This window comes from Podarcis liolepis, assembly GCF_965112155.1.
Source record: "Podarcis liolepis genome assembly, chromosome: 15".
In the NCBI taxonomy this organism is placed as follows: domain Eukaryota; kingdom Metazoa; phylum Chordata; class Lepidosauria; order Squamata; family Lacertidae; genus Podarcis; species Podarcis liolepis.
Window position 1 is genome coordinate 3,085,905 of NC_139566.1, and position 13,705 is coordinate 3,099,609.

Here is a 13,705-nt window from a genome sequence, read left to right on the forward strand (position 1 = left end):
CTTAACCTCCTCTTCTCCAGGCTAAACATGCCCAGCTCCCTTAGCCGTTCCTCATAAGGCATCGTTTCTAGGCCTTTGACCATTTTGGTTGCCCTCCTCTGGACACGTTCCAGTTTGTCAGTGTCCTTCTTGAACTGTGGTGCCCAGAACTGGACACAGTACTCCAGGTGAGGTCTGACCAGAGCAGAATACAGGGGCACTATTACTTCCCTTGATCTAGATGCTATACTCTTATTGATGCAGCCCAGAATTGCGTTGGCTTTTTTAGCTGCCGCGTCACACTGTTGGCTCATGTCAAGTTTGTGGTCAACCAAGACTCCTAGATCCTTTTCACATGTATCTGAGGCTCACCGGGTCTCCTTCTCCCTCTGATCACACAAACTCCATCCCCCGTTTTTCGGTCTTTCTTTCCTGGACACCCAAGTCCTTGAGACCACCTAGATTTCGTGCCCCCCCCCCACACACAACCCCAAATGCACCACTGTAATCCTATATTAGGGGTGGCGGCGCTCATCTCGCTTTATTGGCCGAGGGAGGCAGTGTACAGCTTCCAGGTCATGTGGCCAGCATAACTAAGCCGCTTCTGGTGAACCAGAGCAGCACACGGAAACGCCGTTCATCTTACCGCCAGAGTGGTAGCTATTTATCTACTTGCACTTTGATGTGCTTTCGAACTGCTAGGTTGGCAGGAGCAGGGACCGAGCAACGGGAGCTCACCCCGTCGCGGGGATTCAAACCGCCAACCTTCTAATCGGCAAGTCCTAAGCTCTGTGGTTTATCCCACAGTGCCACCCACATCCCTAGAGATTACCTTACGCTGTGTTTAAAACCAGAATTGCATTGGGGTAGAAACTGTTTCTCAGACACCTAGTCCTGGTCTTTATAATCCAGAAGGCAGAAGCTGAAAGAGATAATTTCTGGGGTGCGCACTATCCTGCGCTATCTCTGCAGCTTTCTTATGGCACCTGGAAGCATAGATTTGATCCAAGGTGGGAATACTGCGCCCAATTATTTAGCAACAAACCATGGCTGCACAATGTGGTTAGTTCTTAGGAAACAAAACCAGGACCGGCATGCCGACTTGGAGATATATTTTGTTTTGCCTTGTGTGTGTGAAGCGGGCCATTAGCGTCTCATAAATGTGTACTCTTTCCTTTTTGCCCCCTGACACAGCACAGAGCCCAGCAGCCCCCGTGGACCCATTGCAGCAGGCGTACGCCGGGATGCAGCACTATACAGGTATGGGGGGTGGAGAATGGGGATCTATAGGATTCTGGGCCGATATGTCTCCTTTTGCCAAGGCCTCGTTGTCCAGGCAACGCCAGAGACGTGGTGCCTGCTCTATGGCCAAGATGGCGCCAGGGATGTTGGCTCATTGGCTTTCTCAGAATGCCGCATCTATTACGTCGGGGATGAGGAATGTCTCTGGCACCCCACAGGCTAGTGGCGCTAAGGAACTGTGGGGTTTGTGGTCCAGCGAGATCTGGGAAGGGTCCAGAGAGGAGGGAGGAATTTGGTTTGGTTCGCGAAGCTCCCTCATGCCTACTTCTTGGAATAATGATGGGAACTGAAACACAGCTGTCCTTCAAAGTTTGCATCGCTTCAGATTTTACCATGCAGTTCTCCAAACACAAAAAACGCACAATAGAGGAAAGTGCGCATTTTTAAAAAATATATACTGTATTTAACCATCTATAAGATGCCCCCATGTATAAGATGCCCCCTATTTTGGGGGACTCAGATTTAAGAAAATGGGGGGAGAGATATCCGTGTATCCCCTAATTTTTCACATTATTTTTTAGGGGGGAAACCTAGTCTTATGCACGGAAAAATATGGTATATGCATGTATTGGTGAAAACCACATACAGAAATACTCCCAAGATGGGGTAAATTGCTGGTTTTTTAAAAGTGTGTGTTAGGCATACCTGCATGTGAAAATGTGTACCTTAGGATAAAATGCTGGCAAGCGAAAAAATGGTTCAGAAATACACAAGATTAGGAACGCTGGTGGTTTTGTCCATTCCTATGAGGGCACGGTGCCTGCTCTGTGCCTTAAGCCTTTCTGCCTGGGCGGTGCCTGCAATGTGTTCTTCCCCGGGTCGGGCAACACCGCAGGCCTGTCGCTCTCTCTCTGCCCCTGTTGCTCGGCCAATGTGAGGAGCTTAGGCTTCACTCTGCCCCGCTTGCCCCCACAGCCGCCTACCCTGCCGCCTACGGACTGGTCAGCCCGGCCTTCCCGCAACAGCCAGCCACCATCATCGCCCAGCAGCCGCCTCCACAACAGCAGCAGCAGCAGCAGCGGGAAGGTAGGTGGGTCACTGAGCCCCTTTCCCCACCCACCCCACAGCTGCCATTGATTTGCAGACATTTATTTCCATTGGAACATTCTGGAATCCAGTCCGTCTCTTCCTCTGCGAAGCTCCTGAGGTGCCGGCAATGTCTCACTTTCGATACAAGACTCTTTATTGTCATTGTCCCATACAGAGCAACAAAATTGAAAAAATCTACATCAGACATTCAAAAACCCAGAAGCCTGCTATCCCAGCTATCCCAGCCTGGTTACCCCCCCCCCTAAAAGCTCTGGTATCCCATACCGTATTTTTTGCTCTATAGGACACACTTTTTCCCCTCCAAAAATTAAGGGGAAATTTGTGTGCGTCCTATGGGACGAATGCAGGCTCCTTGGCTTCAGCGATAGCAACGCAAAGCCTCCGAACCACAGAGGGAGCGCTCCCTCCGCGCTCTGGAGGCTTCGCGTTGCTTTCGCTGAAGCCTGGAGAGCGAGAGGGGTTGGTGCGCACGGACCCCTCTCACTCTCCAGGCTTCAGGGATAGTCGCCTGAAGCCTTTGGAGCACAGCGGGAACTCGCGCTGCGCTCCAAAGGCTTCGGGTTCCTTTTGCTGAAGCCGGGAGAGCCAGACTCTGCTGGCTTCAGCAGAGAGGGAGAGCTGTGCAGCACCCCTTCAGCGAAGCAGGAGGAGAAATGGAAGGGACTCCGTTTCTCCTGCCGCTTCGCTTAAGGGGCGCTGAACAGAGAGGGGGAGAATTTATTTTTTCTTGTTCTCCCCCTCTAAAACAAGGTGCGTCCTATGGTCAGGTGTGTCCTATAGAGCGAAAAATGCGGTAATTAAATACAATATACTCCCACAGAGACTCCTTAGGTAAAGGTAAAGGGACCCCTGACCATTAGGTCCAGTCGTGACCGACTCTGGGGTTGCGGCGCTCATCTCGCTTTATTGGCTGAGGGAGCCGGCGTACAGCTTCCGGGTCATGTGGCCAGCATGACTAAGCTGCTTCTGGCAAACCAGAGCAGGGCACGGAAACGCCGTTTACCTTCCCACTGGAGTGGTACCTATTTATCTACTTGCACTTTGACATGCTTTTGAACTGCTAGGTTGGCAGGAGCAGGGACCGAGCAACAGGAGCTCACCCCGTCGCGGGGATTCAAACCGCCAACCTTCTGATCGGCAAGCCCTGGGCTCTGTGGTTTAACCCACAGTGCCACCCGTGTCCCAGAGACGCCTTACAATGCGTTTAAAACCAAAATCGCATTTGGATAGAAACTGTTTCTCAGCCTGCTAGTTCTGCTCTTTATAACCCTGTACCTCCTTCCATCTAAATGTTACGGGGTGTGTGGATTGCACAGCCAGCTCCCTCTGTGTTCCAGCATGTTCTCAACGAACAATTCTCTCTCTCTCCTCCCTCCCTCCCGTCTTCCTTTATCCCGAAACATGGCCGTCCTCTCCCAGGTCCCGAGGGCTGTAACATCTTCATCTACCACCTGCCGCAGGAGTTCACAGACTCTGAGATCTTGCAGATGTTCCTTCCCTTCGGAAACGTCATCTCCGCCAAAGTCTTTGTGGACCGGGCAACCAATCAGAGCAAATGTTTCGGTAGGGATAGCCCAGCAGGGTTCCGGGGGGAGAGAATAGGGTCCCCCCAAATCATGGGGGACCGCAATCCACAGAGGCTAAAAACCAGCGGCCTTCTCGCACTCGGTACACAGAGAGAGAAACACCCTGCTAGCATGCCTTCTCCGCCTTCCTCATAGGGACTATCAACTTAAACCTTTGCTTTAGAAACCAAACCAAGCAAGGGGTGGGTTCTACGGAGGGGGGGACGGTCTCCGTCTGCATGCTGTGAGGTCACAGCAGGCCCTCGCCCACCCCATCCTCCCTTCTCCTTGTCCATTTTCCCTCCGCCTTTTGCAGGATTCGTAAGTTTTGACAATCCCGCCAGCGCTCAGGCTGCCATCCAGGCCATGAACGGTTTCCAGATTGGGATGAAACGCCTCAAAGTCCAGCTCAAGAGGCCTAAAGACGCCAACCGGCCCTACTGAACCGGCTGCCCATCAGGTGGGTGCCCCCCCCCCCTTCCAAGGCGAGGGAGCTTAGGAGACACTGCTGGGGCAGACGGGCATATTGGGCATCGTTCGTCTGCCGAGGGTTGGAGGGAGGGCACCGCAGCGCCACAACACCGCACCCCTGCGCCCCGGAAGTCCCTCAAAATGCATTGATGGATCCGAGAGGGAAATCGCAGCGTAAAATCTCTTCCAAGAAAGCTTGTTTTCCTTAACTCCTGGCCCATTGACTCCAACGCCTTCCTGGCAGAGTACTTCTGCACGTTCTTTGAGGGACATGTTGATGCCAGGCCTTGGTGGTGGGGCCCCGTACAGCACCCAACAGACCCAGAGAGCTCAAAATGCAAAATATCTCTCTTTACACAATTGCACCAGTTGCTGCAAGCCCAGATTGCAACCCACTGTCAAGTTTTGGCTGGGGGAGTGGGGGTTTTGCCAGAGTCCGCAGGAGAGCACCAAGGCCTGGGGAGAGGAACCGGTGACCCTCCAGAGACGGCTGGGCTACAGCTTCCATCACCATCCCTGCACATTGGGGCCACGCTGGCCGCTGGGGCTGTTGGGAGTTGGAGTCCAGCAACACCTGAGGTTGGGGGCCACAGATTGCTCCTTCGCTGTGCTGTGTGTTCTGGCTGACATTATTCTGCACAGTGTCCTCCCAGCCACTAGGGGGCGACACAGTCCTGGTCATATTTTTTTGGGGGGGTGGAAGAAGTTTCAAGGTGGAGGGGGCAGAGAAGGCAATATTTAAATCTATGCTCAACCCAGTTCTAAATACGATGAGACTACGGTGACGTTCAGCCAGCCTTAGCAGAGCAGAGTTGGCAAGATCTCAGATTAAGCATTTGTGCTCTTGCATTTGGAAGTGAGGGGGCCTGGACAAGTGTGGGGGCACGGGGGGGGCAGCAGCAGAAACAGCTAATAGCGCTGAGGAGGCGGCCACCAAAGCCATTTTATTTACCCAGAACGCCTCTGGTGATACTTCTTTTCTCCTCGCTGTGGCTGAGCTCTGCACCTTTGCAAAGGTTTGCAATTTTCGGAAAAGAGAATGTCAGCTCAGTCCTCTGAGTCAGCTGGGCCTGTTGCTGCTGCTCTGTTTCTGCACGAGTCCCTGGTCTGGGCATTCAAAGAGACATAGGCACCGGGTCTAGGGGTCCCAGGGTGACAGGGCACCCACACACACAAAAGAATCGTGGGTGCTTAGCACCCACAGTGCAGGGCTGTGACGCGACCTCTGGTTTCTACCAGACAACGTCAGAGACCCTGCCAGGCCCCGGAAGTGCCGTGATGCCATGATGTCACGTTGCATCACGTTATATCACCACTGGGCACCCATAACCTGGGGCTCAAGTCAGCGCCACAACAGAGAGACCATGTGCAGCCTCCTCTAAAGCCGTCAAGAATAATTGGACAGTCCGATCCCAGCCGTTGTGGCTGTGTATTGTAGGTCGGAGGCTCAATGGAGACCTGTATGTGAGGAGGGATGGGGGAGAGAGGACAGGATTCACTAGTGTCTAGGTGTGGTATGACATCCATCCCCATCGTTCTGCCTGGACGCTGAGGTCCAGCTCCGAGGGCCTTCTGGCAGTTCCCTCATTGCAAGAAGCCAAGTTACAGGGAACCAGGCAGAGGGCCTTCTCGGTGGTGGCGCCCACCCTGTGGAATACCCTCCCATCAGATGTCAAGGAAATAAACAACTACCTGACATTTAGAAGGCATCTGAAGGCCAGGGAAGTTTTTAATGTGTGACATTTTAATGTATTTTTAATCTTTGTTGGAAGCCGCCCAGAGTGGCTGGGGAAACCCAGCCAGATGGGCAGGGTACAAATAAAAAAAATATTATTATTATAACCTGTCACACCATGCCTTTGCTTTCGTTCGCATTTCCCCACCTACAGATAAATCTCTCCGGGTGTGACGCTTCTTTGTCAGGTGTGGTGGGGGTTGCCCTCTTGTGCAGGGCATCGCCCTAGGTGACCCTTCTGGGTGGTTGTTTTCAAATCAAGGAAATATTGTGAGCGTGTGTGTTTTCTCCTCCTGGTATGTTTAAATGTCAGGAGTCAGTTCTGGGATGCTGTCTCCTCCAACCTCCCACCCTCCATCAGTTATGGCCCCCTTTCCATTCTGGAGTGTTACAAATTCATTCTTTTTAACCCAAGGAGTTGGCAAAAAGTTCAACAGAGGCTTTGGTAAGCTGGATTGCAAACCATGTTGGTCTAGTTGCCCTCAGAATACTGTCAGAAATGAGTTTGGACAGGTGGGGATCATTTTTTCGTCTTGTTTGTTTTAAGGGAACAAAAGAAGATTAAAAACATTTGTAGATCTGTTTGCCAGGCAGCTTGATGAAATTGGGAAAGGTGCAATGGAGATGAACGTTATTTTTTAAATAGTGGATTTGTATAATTTGTCATATCAGATTGTGCCTCGCCACCAGTCTCACTTAAGGACCCTTGTCAGTTGTGGGTTGTGCTTTGGGGTTTTTTTAAGCCAAGGGGTGGGAAGTCTAATCTCCCTTGCAGTGGCTGGGACTGGTTCCCCCACCCCTCTCCTAAAAGAATCAAGGGACATTTTTTCTTATAAAAGGAAAGTTGTGACAACGCAATCTGTCCATTTTCTTCCCAATGCATGCTGGGAGTTTACAAGTGACCAGAGTCGAAAACCCCCCTGTCTCGTGTCTTCTTTCCATGTGTCAGTAAGCAGTGTCGTTTGACTAAATGTCCTTTTTATTTTATTTTTTAGAAAACCCTTTTCTTATCGGTGAAGTTGCAAAAAAAAACAAATTTAAAGAACCGTTCGTTTTTCCACGCGTGCACGCACACACACAAAAACAAACAAAAAGAAAACCAAATTCCCGTTTTTTTTCTTTGCTGCTCGAAACCACGCCCACCCCCTCCCTCCCCCCTCCCCCTCCCCCTCCCTCCGACAGGGTGTTGCAATCATATCTTGAGACGACTCTGTTGCTAAGCCAACCCCTTCGCCTGTCGCGAGAGACGTAGCTCCGCCCCCCCTTGTAAGTTGCATCCTCTGGAATGAACAAAAAGAAAAGTGATTGTTATTATTATTCTTTATTATTTGGAAAGAACAAACAAACAAAAACGTCATGTGATCCGAGCTGCACTCTTTTTGCATGACGTCTGCGTGGTTTAGCGTTTACTGGATGTGCCGTGAGTTTCTGGAACGTAGTTTTCGTTTGGTGAACTTATCTCCCCCTCCCTCCTTTCCCCCCCCTTCCCATGCCTCCCCCTGCACAGCAAGCCCCCCCTCCACCACACACACACACACACACACACACACACGGCCCCTGCACCCACACGTCCCCCCGTCTCTGCCCCCAAACTCCAAAAAGAGAGTCTCTATTCGATTTTGAACTGGGCGCCACCTCTGCCCCTTCCATCCCTTAATACTCCAAGCTGCCCCACCTGAGAACACTGCCTCACCCTCCAATTTACCTGTATTTGGTTTCGGTCACCTTTTCTACTGCTGTCGTCACCATATCGCTGTGGCCTGTTCTTTTCTATGATTTTCTTGCCTGTGCTGTGTGTTGTTCCTTTTATTATTATTATTTTTTTTGCCTGTCTGTACGGTTGTTTCTTAATCTCTCAGACGCATTTGGCTGGTGGCTCTGTGCAATTGGTTTGTGCTTTTTGTTCTGTGGGCGAATGTTAAAAAAATTATTTAAAAGTTTTCCTTTCCTCTCCCACCCACTCCCTGATCCTGTCTCTCTCTCCCCCCCCCCCACCTTCCACCTTTGCTACATGGGGTCTCAGGCACACTCGACACGCGTTTTGTACCTGTAAACTGGTCCGCCGGACCAGATCCCAATCTTCCCACCCCGGGGCGTGTCAATTGGAAAGGAAGGTGGGGCCACACAGCTGTCAATCGCAGTGACATTCAAGGCAAGAGGGTGACCAAATACAACGAAACGATATCAATATACACTCTTTATATAATATGAAATATATGAAATCCATTAAGAGTGCATATTTTGTGACTTTCAGAGATTCGTAAGTTTTCTGTTTATGTGATTTCATATATTTCATACTATATAAAGAGTGTACATTGATATTGTATCATTGTATTTGGTCATCGTGTTCCCTTGGATATTACTGACTATTGTTTGCAACACAGGGGTTAAATTGTTTGGTTAATTGCAGTGACATTACAAGACGCTGCATTTTGAAGCGTTATGTTGGGACTGTGAAGAACAGCACAGAGCTACGTGGAAGCAAAGAAACTGCACACTGTATTTTGGCCGCCTGCAAACTGAACAGGAACATTCTGCTCACCAGCTGGCAAACATCCTGCCAGCTGCAGGGATCTGATTTGACAGCGTATGGCCCACAGTGACATCAGCTGGATGGCAGACAGGTGTGGTCTGAAGAAAACCACTTTGGAGACCAACTTGGGTGCATACCCCCAAGGCAGGCCAAGACTGGGTTCCCTTGCCCACCCGTTTAGGTACATAGTGCCGATTTGATGACTGCAGAATAATTACCGTATTTTTCGCGCCATAAGACACACCTGACCATAAGACGCACCTATTTTTTAGAGGGGGAATGCAAGGGGGGGATTCTTTAAAGGGAGCGCTGAGCAGAGCCGCGTGGAACGTGTGTGAGGCACTTGCAGGCTTTTCCCCAAGAGCCGCACTCACACTTCACGCGGCTCTTTAAAGGGAGCGCGGCTCTTGGGGGCTTTTCCGGGAGGTGGGGGAAGGGACTGAGGGGCTAAGCCAGAAGCTAGAACAGCGAGAGGGAGTGCTGCGCAGCAATCCCTCTCACTGTTCTGGCTTCTGGGATAGCCGCGCAGCCTGCATTCGCTCCATAAGACGCACACACATTTCCCCTTACTTTTCAGGAGGAGGAAAAATGCGTCTTATAGAGCGAAAAATGCGGTACCCAGTGAAGCAGGTCAGGAGCTGTTCCCATCACAAACAAGGGCATTGAAAGCAGCGCTTCCAACCTACCTTAGTGATTTGGAGCACAGGACTGAGAACAGCAGGAAAAAGGGGGGTTGCGTCATATTCCATGAGTTCGTGGCACCCCCCAAATTGCATACATTAGTTTGGGGCAAAGGGAACAGACACAAGTCAACACTCTTGTTTGGCAAAGGTGATTCTCTCCCCCATCCCTTCCCCCCCCAAAAAAAACCACACTGTGGGCTGTGCTCACAATTCACCCACCCCCTCAACACTCATGGTTCTCTTCCCCGTCCTGACCCCCATTGGACTGCCTTGCCTGCCTGACCCACCGCCCTACACCATCTCCATCTCTTTGACCTGCTGCATGAACCTCTTTCTCTCCCCCCAACCCCCTATTTTTCATCACTCCCTTGTGCGAACCTACTGGGTACCACTGCCATCCATCCATCCATCCATCCCGGAGATTCCCAATTGGCTATTCCACGGCAACCGTTGCTGCCCGCGGAATCTCTCATCCCGATGTGTTGTTGTGCTTGGCCGGCCGGGCTGTTTTTGTCCATGAGAATCCCCAGCTTCCAAAAAAAGGCCTCTATTCTTTTCTCGTCGTCGTTCTTTATTGTCGTGGGTTCTTCCCGTGTGTTTGCTTTCTTTCTTTTTGTCGTCGTCGTTGGTGCGTGTGTGTGTGTGTCTCTGTATTTCTAGTTGCTAAGAAATAAAAGCATCGTGGGGTGGGGCTCGTGGCCAAGGCCATGTGGAGGCCGGACCCCCCCAGTGATGGACTCCACAGGGCGGCTTCTCGACGGGGGTGGGGAGCGAGGACGATCATCCCGGTCATTTCAAACCACCAGGCACGACAGACCCACCGACCCAAAAAAGGAGGGTCGTTTTCTGCTTCCACCGCTCCCATGACTGCAACATTCTTTAAAGAACTTTCTCGGGTGGATTATCGTGGCTACAACCCGGGGTTTTAAGATGGGGGGAAGCCAAAGAGAGTCAAAGCCCCCATAATATTTAATGCTGTATTGTTTTTAACACTTGATTGGGAGCCCCCCAGAGTGGATGGGGAAACTCAGCCAGAGGGGCGGGGTATAAATATTATTATTATTATTATTATTATTATTAAGCCCAAGGCAGGGGGAAAGGTAGAATAACACGAGGGTTATCTTTAAGACCAAAACAGAGTTCGGGGCAGAGGTTAAGAAAAGGGGGGAATCTTTCCTGACCACAATTTATAGGAGCCAACTGCCTCCTCCAGAGAGGCAGGAGGGGTGGAATATGACAACCTGAGAGCAGGGTTCGGCCCACCACTCTCCATAAAAAGCCAAAACTCCGGAAAGTCCCCTAATGGGATCAGGTTCCTCGTCGGCTGCCATCTTGCCTTTCTCCGTGGCCTTTGGAGACACGGCAAAATGGCAGAACAGAGCTAATTGGATGGTCCTAAGCAGGTGTCTTGTGCTAGAGGGGACTCTGTCTGCTGGAATCTTGGGATGGTGTTGGTGGGGAACAGAGGGAAATCTGCCCTGCTTTGTGGGGTGGAGGCAGAGAGACAGAAAGGAGTAAGATTAAGACCTGACTCACCATCAGCGCCATTGCCTCGTCCTGCAAATCTAACCGCAGGCGTATTTCTGTGGCTATTCCTAAAAGGTTCTTATTACTATTATTAATGTAAGTTTACGGAGCGCAGACCAGCTGCCTTCACCCTGGGGGTTTCGCTGGCATTTTTTGAATGCAAATCCACCCAATTCGCACCGTCCGAAATGAGACGTGAACCGAATCGCAGCAATCCTACAAAAATTCGTGCTTCTCCAAACTTTGCAGTGCAAAATTCTTACTAGATAGAAGTCTGCACCGAGATGCAAACTTTAGTGTGAATCACACACAAACAAATGCATCCGATTCGTGGAAATCGCTTGCCAAGATGTGCCCATTTTTAGTCCAAACCTTGTACAACAATGTGTACGCAATGAAAAATTCACTCCTAACACGAATTTTTGCAAGGTTTACTCTAAAAGAAATAAAGAATTTGCAAATTGCTGAGGAACACGTGGAAAACTGAATTTAAGACTGGGGGAAATGAGAAAGGGATGGAGCATAAATGGTAGGATTCCATCCATCCTTACTTGACCGCTCAAAATTTACTAGCCTGATGTTTTAATCGTGGCTGCGTTGTTCGGCCAGGGAAGGAATCGCAACACACCCTCAAAACGAGATTTATTGACATACATCCTCTGGCACAGTCAAGGGGGGACGAGGACTCTGGAGGCCAGGGGAGCCTCTTCTGCGGCCCCCCAAGTAGGAAGGTGCTGCAGAAGACGCAGCCTATTCAAACATGGCCGCCTCACCCAGGTTGGGCAGAAATCGAGGGGAAGATTTCGATCCCAGGACTCCACGCAAACCACCCTCCTCTGTCTGCATGTCCTAGGCTTCCAGGCACCTCAGATTCTCTGTGACCCAGTGGCTTTAGCTGGAAAGAAAGACGTTTAATATATATATCTCTGTTCTTTTTCTGTTGTTTGTTTCCCCTTTTCGCTCTCTCTTTCTAGGTCTGGAGCTTACTGGAGGAACAAAGCCCCCTTGATGTCGCCCCCTTCCCTCCTGCCCCCTTCCTCTCTTCCTCTGCTCTTCTTCCTCCTCGTAGATAATAGGAAAGCCACTGGCTCTCTGAGCTTGAGGGGCACCGATTTCCTCACCGGCCGGAGACCCGGAAGATCCCCCTTCAGCTGCGCCAACCAAGCCCCTCTTTGAGGACGGGATGAGCGATGAGACGGGCTCACTATATATCTCTCTATATATATATATCTCCCCTTCTGCCAGCCACAGGGCTTTCCCCACTCCCCACTCCGTACACTCCAATCCTTGCCCCCTCCCTCCCCCCAACCCAGCCAAGAAGCACTGCATTCTGGGAAGTGGAGTCACAAGACATGCAGCTCATGAAAGCCCTGCTTAGAATAATAATTTTAAAAGCAAGATTCAAGGCGGAAGGAAATTTAGGACAAGGCAAGCTTGGACAGAAGACACGCCAAGAAAGATGGACTCAGGACCAAACCGGAGAGGGACCCAGCCTCATCTTTGGGGTCCTCAGCCCTTTTGCTCTCGCACTGTTAGGGTGCAGCAACCTAGGGACTTGGGGGGGCTAAGGAATGGGCCAATATAGGGGTTTGCGGGCAGCTTGTGGGCCTCCGATAATCCACTCTCCACCCAATTTCTTACACCGATCCAGGCAACCTCTCAGGAGGTGAGAGAAAGCTTTGCTCAAACGGAAAGGTTGATTTTTTGGGACCACGCAGGCCCGTGTAAAACAACCCAACCCCAAAGGAGTTCTGCACGAGTCGCTGCCCTGAGAGTGCCTCCTCAGGAAATCTCAGACCAGGGCCTCATACAGGGGTGCAACGAGGCAGCCTCCCCTGCAAGCAGCTTTTTGGGGGGGAGGTGGGGGGTTCTGTTGGATACTCGCAGCTGCAAATATCAGCAACCTGCCCACCATTTAGGAGTTGGAAACCTTTAATCATACGATGCAGGCATGTAAGAGATTATAGGTGCCGATATTTTCCAGATACGCTGCTGTTTAAAGCCACAGGAGCACTGGTGGAAATGCAGCCGTCCTCGCCCTAAAGAAACTGCCTGTCCAGACCCTCTCTCCCCACCGGGCTTTGAAAGAGCATGTCATTATATTCCCCCACCCCCGGAAACAACAACCCCAAATCACTCTCCCTGTTTTCTTCTCCTGGAAACTTATCGCCGCCCGTCGTATCTGCGTTGGGGATGGATGCATCAGAGTGGAAACGTATATTTTTTCATATCAAAGGGAAATGTGCCTCTCCTCCACCCCCCAAGTATCTTGGTATTGCCATTCAGGGACCCAGAAATGCTTCGAGGATGGAGGAAACCTCAAAGAGGAAGGAGGGGGTCAAAATAACCCAACAACTGGACGAGAAAACTTTTTGTTTTGAGCCCAAGATGGCATGTGAGGCTCTGGGGACCCCAGCTGAAGTGATTAAGACAGAGAAACAAAAACTTGAAAGCTTTTTCTGGTTGTGTTAGGAGAGGGCCTCTCTGGAAAAAGAGCCACATGCAAACCTGAAATTAAACCCGAACTCTTTTGGCCACCGTTTCCTGCCAGCCTCCCTTTGGGCATCACAGTCTGGCTGATGTAGGAGAGCTTTTCAAAGCGGGACACCAAAAACCACCCAGTGGGGAAAATGGAAACACCTGGTCTTTGAGTATCCGGCCAGCCAGAACTGGCGGGCAGTGGAAATGCGATACTCCTTCCCGTTGTCATTCAGTGTATCCCTCACAAGATGAGCAGAGACAGACAGACTGGATGCAGCCTATGCCCCATGAAGAGGCCGGCTGCAAGATCTCTGAGTTGCCCACCTCTCCAAATCAGCCACAAGGTTGCCGCCAAAACTTACCAACATTCCTGAAGCCA

The 13,705-nt window shown here is 50.8% G+C and overlaps 1 protein-coding gene across 3 annotated transcripts in view; it reads left to right on the forward strand.

Annotated features, from left to right (window-relative positions):
• CELF3 (CUGBP Elav-like family member 3) overlaps positions 1–13,206 on the forward strand; it is an 82,278-nt gene extending 69,072 nt beyond the window's left edge. For 2 of the 3 annotated variants that reach the window (XM_083477229.1, XM_083477228.1), the window contains exons 9-13: positions 1,174–1,239; positions 2,197–2,307; positions 3,751–3,894; positions 4,213–4,356; positions 11,820–13,206. In XM_083477229.1, coding sequence (XP_083333355.1) covers positions 1,174–1,239; positions 2,197–2,307; positions 3,751–3,894; positions 4,213–4,340 — 449 coding nt within the window. In that variant the 3' untranslated portion in view covers positions 4,341–4,356; positions 11,820–13,206. Of the gene's footprint in view, positions 1–1,173; positions 1,240–2,196; positions 2,308–3,750; positions 3,895–4,212; positions 4,357–7,284; positions 7,369–11,819 lie in introns of all 3 variants that reach the window. The other variant, XR_014519568.1, reaches the window with a different exon arrangement.
• Positions 13,207–13,705: the final 499 nt, after the last annotated feature.